The sequence below is a fragment of the Pteropus alecto genome, unplaced genomic scaffold (assembly GCF_000325575.1).
Source record: "Pteropus alecto unplaced genomic scaffold, ASM32557v1 scaffold7, whole genome shotgun sequence".
Lineage (NCBI taxonomy): Eukaryota > Metazoa > Chordata > Mammalia > Chiroptera > Pteropodidae > Pteropus > Pteropus alecto.
Window position 1 is genome coordinate 16912911 of NW_006494614.1, and position 7891 is coordinate 16920801.

The window sequence follows — 7891 nt, forward strand, 5'->3', positions numbered from 1 at the left end:
GGTACCTAGGCTGGGATTTTAGGCACAGGGAAATAAGGAAAAGACTCATTTATTAAAATATTATTGTTACTTCATTATTGTGATTATTACTTTTTTCCTCCATTTAACAGTTTATAAAGGGCTTTTATAAATACTATCTCATTTAATCCTTGTAGCTATGGTATCTCAATACTAAAACCTTAGGGGAAGTGACATTTTAACATTATGTCTTGTTCAAGTTATAAAAGATATGAAATCACAGTGATTTAAACCCAGCTCTGACTCCCAGTTCATTGTTTTTTCTTTTATTCTAAGCTGTCCTTAGAATAAGAAGTAGACTTGACTTTGAAAATTAATAGACACTGGTTATTAGTACAGGGTCGCAAGAGAACCCATAGCAGTAATTCTGGCTTCATTGTGAGTCACAGAATTTTTAAATGTCCTAAGTCACCAAATTCCGGATAAACATCATTTCTTTAATTAAGACTTAATACAAAAATAGAACAAAGGCAAATACTTTCTGAAAAACTTCATCATTCCTAATTATATTTCTATTTGCAAATCTAGACCTACAATAAAATTTAGTTTGGGAAATCCCTTAAAGTTAGGTAAAAATAGATGATGTCTATTATAAATTCTCTTGAATGCAGTTTTGTTATATTTACACTGAACAATACACTTTAAATGTGTTTTCTCAATTGTAAACTTGAGCTATATCAGATTAGTCATTAGTGTTCAAACATGAGAGTTTCTGCTAACAGCATACCAGGAAAGAAGCATCTACAGGCATTTTAATTTTTACCTCCATCTACTTTTACCGTGTTCTAGCTTTGTGATTTTGGATAAGTTATTTTATCCCATTGAATTTTAGTTTTCTTTTATGAAATAACATTATATGCTTAATACATGAAATTTCCCTTTTTCTTATACCTTCCTTACTGTTACTTCTTTGCAGAATACGTTGTATCTTCTCTTCTCAGCCCACTCTAAAAGTCTGGTCTCATCAAATCTTCTCTTATATACCCTCACACCTCTTGTAATTATTCCCTTCTCTACTCATGGCAAGTGCTTTCATATATCTCATGACATTTAAACTTTTTAGTCATTCAGCAAGATCACACATATTTATATGCCTAGCATTATGCTAGATTTAGAATGTTAAGATGTATAAGATAATTTATGCTTTTGAGCAACTAGTGGGCTTCCTTTCTATGTTGGGGTGAGTATTAAGACATGTACATATTGTTGAAGGAAATGAAAGAGGATAGAAGCTAATTTTTTTCAGGGATAGTCTGGAAAGATTTCATAGAGGAAATATCATCGCTGTGCCATTTGTGTTAGCGCTGAAGGATAAGTTAGTGTTTATCATATGTACTTGAAGTGGAAGTTTTGTGGTCAAAAGCTCCAAAGCATAAAGGTTTATCCTATTAGGAGAGTAAGAGTCAGGCGGTTCCATGTGACTAGTATAGGTGAGAGTCGATGCTGGAAAAGTAGGGTGGGTTAAAAAATACCCAGTTCCTCTCTACCTCAGAGTCTTTGTACTGACTCTTAGCCTTGTGTTTGGAGTGTTCTTATTCTAGCTCTTCACATGGATTATTAATTACTTTTCTTTAAGTATTAGCTCAAATGCTGCCTTCTCAAAGAGGGCTTCTTTGACTTTTCTGACTTAACATAGGTAGTTCTCATCTCTCTTCCTTCCCTATTTTCTTTTTCTTACAATCTTTAACAACATTTTTAACAATCTGCATTAATATATAGGTTTACTGTTCAATTTCCCCATTAGATATTAGATTGTTCAGGGACCTGAGTGTCTCTTACTCACCACTGGATCCTCAGTTCTTAATTCCTAACACATAGTAGACACTAAGAATTTGTTGAATAAATGAAGCAGTAAAGATTTTTTGAGAAAGTGGGTAATCAGATTTGCCTTTCTAAAAGAAACTATGATATCAGATGAATCCTACTTTTACAACTTATTAGATATGTGACTTTAGTTATTTTGGTTTTCTCATCTGTAAATTGGAGTTAATAATACGTACCTAATTGAGTTATTGTAAGGATTATATGAGTGAATCATATAAACAGTCAAAGTTAGGTATTATTATTTTAAATTAAGATCGGGGCGGGGGGGGGGGCGTGTTTCCATTTACACCCATCATTTACAGCTGATGATTTTAGATCTTTTACTCAAGCAAAATTTATATTTAATTCTGGACTCAAAAGTTAAGTTAGTGAGTAAAATGGTTTGAATAGTTGAATAAAGTATCCTTAGCATTTTGTGTGGTACTACATAGGACTGAACCAAGTTTTAAGTCAGCAAGCAAATCAGGAGATCAGCCCATTGGACAGCATGATTCAAAGACTACAGCAAGAGCAAGACCAGAGACGGTCTGGTGAAGCAGGTATCAGTAATACCAGCCGGTTAAGTAGAGGTAAGATGTGATTCTTTTAAGTGAAGTATTAAAAAATTGAAACAGTTTAAGTGTTCAACAGTAGAGAAGAGATAAATTATGGTACATCTATAAAATGAAATAATAGGCTGCCAAATTGATCATGTTTTTGAAGAATATTTAATGCCCTAAACAAATGTTCTTAATATAAGGTTTGAAACTGTAGATAAGTTTTGAATAAGTGTATATTCTTCCAAATATCCTGATAAACATGTAGAACTTAGAATAATTTTAAAAATAAAATTATTCAGTAATTTAAGAAATATATTCAAAGGCACATTCTCAAACATCTTTAAGAGAAAAGTTAAAGCAGATTTATGAACCATAAATATCCTTGAGTTTGTCTGTTTTTGCTTCTTACATAGTTTCCCTAAAAATACATGGTATTTTTTTAAAGTAATTATTTTACATCTTTGGAGCTTAATAGTAGTTATGATTCATTAATATATTTAATCAACTGAATAATAACCATGATTTGTTTTTATTAAACTTTTGCCTGTGGTTTAATTCCTGATTTGATAATTTATTATTTGCCACAATATGAAGTTCCATGTGGAAGATAGTATAGATATTTTTTTCTGTTGTAAGTTAATGGAGAAATGTCTCTAAATAGAACTTATTATATTATTTTTTTTACGTAGGCTCTGTAAGCTCTACCTCAGAGGTTCATTCACCACCAAATGTAGGACTAAGGCGTAGTGGACAAATTGAAGGAGTGCGGCAAATGCACAGTAACGCACCAAGAAGTGAAATAGCTACTGAACGGGATCTTGTAGCTTGGAGTCGAAGGGTGGTAGTACCTGAGCTTTCAGCTGGTGTAGCCAGGTAAAAGAAGTTGTGAATTTTTATATACCACAGTTGTTTGTGTTCATTTTTAATTGTAGTCTTCAAAGTACTTTTTAGCTCTGTAATTTATTTTAAATTTATCTGAAGATGTATTTTAAACTATTCATGCCTCTGGAGAAAAAATAAATTTCAGTATGTGTTCTTTTCTAGAATGATTCATATAAAGGATATGAGGGAGGAGGGTGTTAAGGTGAATGAGAGAAAATCCTAAATTTGGCTTTACCAGATAAAAGATTTATTAAGTAGCATATTTAAATGCTAATTTTTCTTGTTTTATTGAGACTTAACACATTGCCATGAAGTCCGTCGTAATTGAGTTTCTAATGATTTTTACTTATTATTCACACCATATCTTTCAGAAGCATAGTGAAAATTATTTATTGGTACTATATTAATATTTTTACATATTAAAATGATTATTTAAAAGTACATATATATGAATTAAAAAGTATCGATTTGATTAGTCTTATTCTCAAGGTTCACCTCTAAGGGAACTTTTTGTCCCTAGTTCCTTTTGATTCTTTAGTAATGAAATATTCATGAATGTGGTCCTTCTGAACCCAACTAATACTACATATTATAATGCTATACTATAATAAAAAAATATGAAGGTCAAAATATGAATTTGATTTTAGGATTTCCTAGTTTCTTAAACTCAAAGATAATGGTAATACTATACAAACAGTCCCTGACTTAAAGATTTTTTGATTTTATGATGGTGATTTGCATTCAGTAGAAACCATACTTTTAATGTTGATCTTTTCTTGGGCTAGGGATATGTGGTACGATACTTGTGCATGATGCTAGCTGGGCAGTGGCAGCTCGCTGCAGCTCCCCATCAGGCGTGTGATCATGAGGGTAAACAACCAATACTCTGCAGTATACTGTGTTACGAGCATTTTTTTTTTAAATTGTGTTCTGAGCACAATAAGGTAGGCTAGGTTAGGCTATGATGTTTTGTAATTTAGGTGTATTAAATGCAGTTTTGACTTAATGATAGTTTCTACTTACCATGGGTTTATTGGGATATAACCCCATTGGAAGTTGAGGAGCATCTATAATTAAATATTTTTGAATCTGAATGTTTAAGTAGATTATGCTTATGGACAATACTTTAGATTTGCTTAGGATTTAGGATTAAATGTACATACCTAAAGTATAAATTTGAACAATAACTTTATTTTATGACAAATATACCCAGATGTCCTTAATAAAAATTAACTCTCAATCTATTTTTAGTTGGAATCTTGTCCACTTTTTGATTCTAATGTTGAGGTTTGAATGGAGTGCAAAAAATGACACTTGTCTTTTTAACAATAATTTCGAAGTAATTGAAAACAAAAAAATAAGAAATCAGACTATTACTTATTATTATTGATATATCTGTGAAGAATGTGGCTTCTATCTGCATGAAAGTGTGCTTCCTAATACTGAACCTCAAAATAATGGTAACACTGGGCTATAGTATTTCTCCTCATGGAGAAGCAGCTGGTTTACTTCTTTAAAATGCAGAGCAGAATATATACATTACTAAGTGGTTTTTTTCCTTTCAGACTTAGTTCACTTCTCCCCTGGAGAAAAATGAGTTAAGAGGTGAAAAGAGGCTAGGAGTGGATTGCTAGTTGGTGGTAGAGGTCCCTGCTCATGGAAAGAAACATGAGGAATGGGGAATATTTGTTTTTCTCTAAATATCCTTTACCTTTTAATCTCTTTTTGGGGGTGCTTAACCATTGAGCTTATGGTCAAGCAAGGCTATGGTCATTACTTCAAAGGATATTTGACTTTACTGGAGCTTTGCCTTTAACACTTAGCACTCTTTCTTTGAGAATCTTCCTGGGATATTCCCCTTGGTGTAGATTGTTCAAAATTTGCCCCATAAGACTCTTCAGTGGGTCAGAATAGTACATTTATTAAAATTAAATCCAATTGCATAGTCAACAATGGACTAATATCTATAGATGTATAGAGAACTTTCAACTCAGCAGTAAACAAAACAAAACAGTCCACTCAGAAAATGGACAAAAGACATGAACAGACATTTTATCAAAGAGGATATACAAATGGCAAATAGGCACATGAAAAAATATTCAACATCATTAGCCATTAGGTAAGTACAAATTAAAACCCCAATAGAATAATTTCTGTATGCCTATCAGAATAGCTAAAATATAGTGACAGCACCAAATGCTGTGGAGAGTGTGGAGAAACTGGATCACTCATCTATTGTTGGTGGGAATGTAAAAATGGTGCACCCAATCTGGAAAATAGTTTTATACTTTCTTAAAAACCTAAATTTGCGATTACCACTGATTCCTATCGTGGGGATTTATCCCAAAGAAGTGAAAACTTATGTTCAGACAAAAACCAGTACACTAATATATAGCAACTTTATTTGTAATAGCCAAATTCTAGCAGCAACCCAGATGGTCTTCACTGGGTGCATGGTTAAACAAACTGTGTTATATCCACAACATGGAATACTACTCCACTGTAATAAAAAGGAGCGACCTATTGATACATCCACTTGAATACTCTTGAGGGAATTATGCTGAGTAAGAAATTGATATCAAAGGTTACATAGTGAAGTCCATTTATGGACTATTCTTGAAATGACAAAAGGATAGAGATGAGAACATATTAGTGATCATTAGATGTTGTGGGTAGGAAAGACTGAGAAGGAGGAGAGAAAGATGAGCGTGATAATTAAAAGGACACCACGAGAGATCTTTGTTGTGACAAATGTTCTGTATCTTGACTAGATGGATACATAAACCTACACATGTGATAAACTTGAATAGAACTAAATACACACACACACGTAGAAGACTGGAGAGTTCTGAATATTGGTGGGTTGTATCAATGTCAACATCCAGGTTGTGATATTGTACTATAGTTTTGCAAGATATTACCATTGGGGGAAACTGGTTAAAGGATACAAGGAATTTCTATTATCTCTTAAAGCTATGTGAATCTACAGTTATCTCAATAAAAAGTTTAATTTTTAAAAAATTGTTAAAAATAAACAAATGAAATCACGACCATTCTTTTCATAAGATGTAAATTAACTTGTTTTTCAGTCAGAATTATGACCAGATGCAATAGAAATTTTACAGCTGAGTAAAATGACATTTTACTCAGTAATGAAATAACCTTATAGAGCTGTTCCAAATTTGAATATTAACTCCCAGCTGAAATTTCCAGGTAGAAATTATAGTTTAAGATTAAATACCTTTCTAATTCAAAATCTTGAAAATTGTAAAGAATTAAAGTAAAAAATAAAATTCTCTTGTCCTTGAGTTCAGGTTTCATAAAATTACAGTTCACAATTAATGTTCCTCAACTTTTTGTTGCTCAGTTTCAGTTTGATTCTTGGATAGAATTGAAGTGTTTTCAGTAATTGAAGGCCTGACCTGCCTTTTACCGGGTAGAATATAGTTCTCTCAGAGTTTTTGGAGTTATATTAGTTCTGTTGTGCCTCATTTTTTTTTTTTTTCTTTTTAAAGATATGGCATACAAGATTATCAAATAAGCCTTACAGTGACAAAGTTTTTCAAAAAATAAATCTGATTTCTAACCCTTGGAACAATTAACTCAGGAATAACCATGTTCCCAGAATCTATACTTGATTTACCAAAGACCAGATCAGAGACAGTAGTATCAAGTTCAAGTAGTTGAAATCTGTCTTTCCATTGTTCTTGTCACTTAATGCCAAATGTCCACAGCACATAATTTATGAATTTAAACTCAGAAATTTTTGTCACATGCCTCCATCTGAAAAGAAAACATCAGAAATAGTATTCTCTCTCTGACACCTAACATTCATTTGGGTGAGAAATCATTTGTAAAAATTATATATTAACATGTGGCTTTTAATTCTCTTACAGTAGGCAAGAAGAATGGAGAACTGCAAAGGGAGAAGAAGAAATAAAAACTTATAGGTCAGAAGAGAAAAGAAAACACTTTACTGCTCCAAAAGAGAATAAAATACCCACAGTCTCAAAGGTAAATAGTAATTACTTTGAGTGTGTAATGTTTGCTTCATAAGTACAGTGACCGTTCTAAGACCCTTTTATAATTAAAGATGTTAATATTATAAATAAGATACTTAATGAAGTAAAATTAATATAGTTAATTCTTATTTATCTCTTTGTATTATCTGTTGAAATAGATACAACAAATGGTTGAAATACAACCATTAAAGTCTTTTTAATTAAAATTATTGGAGTGACATTGGTTAATAAAATCAAATAAATTTCAACTGTACAATTCAACAATACATCATATATATATTGTATTATGTGTTCACTACCCAAAGTTAAATTCTCTTTCATCATCAAATATTTGACCCCCTTTACCCCCATCTACTTCCTCTCCCTCCTCCCTTCCCTGTGGTAACCACTCATCCACTGTTTGTGTCCATTAGTGTCTGTTTGTTATGTTTATTTGTTGTTTTCAGTTTTATATCCCACGAGTGAAATCATTCATTTCCTGCCTATTAGCATACCTTTTTTTCTGAATGCCAATTTTTATATGCCCATTAGAATCTAATAAATTATATCACAAGTCTAAGCAAGATTTTTTTTAGTTCTGCTATTGGTTGCATACTCTAAAACAGG

At 32.0% G+C, this 7891-nt stretch overlaps 1 protein-coding gene across 1 annotated transcript in view; it reads left to right on the forward strand.

The window, feature by feature from the left end:
- Positions 1-7891, forward strand: part of PHIP (pleckstrin homology domain interacting protein) — a gene marked incomplete at its 5' end in the record, with an annotated part of 109464 nt that overhangs the window by 60924 nt on the left and 40649 nt on the right. Inside the window, 3 exons of the mRNA XM_025042934.1 lie at positions 2274-2411; positions 3071-3254; positions 7160-7277. Of these exons, the coding sequence (XP_024898702.1) occupies positions 2274-2411; positions 3071-3254; positions 7160-7277 (440 nt within the window). The remainder of the gene's footprint in view (positions 1-2273; positions 2412-3070; positions 3255-7159; positions 7278-7891) is intronic.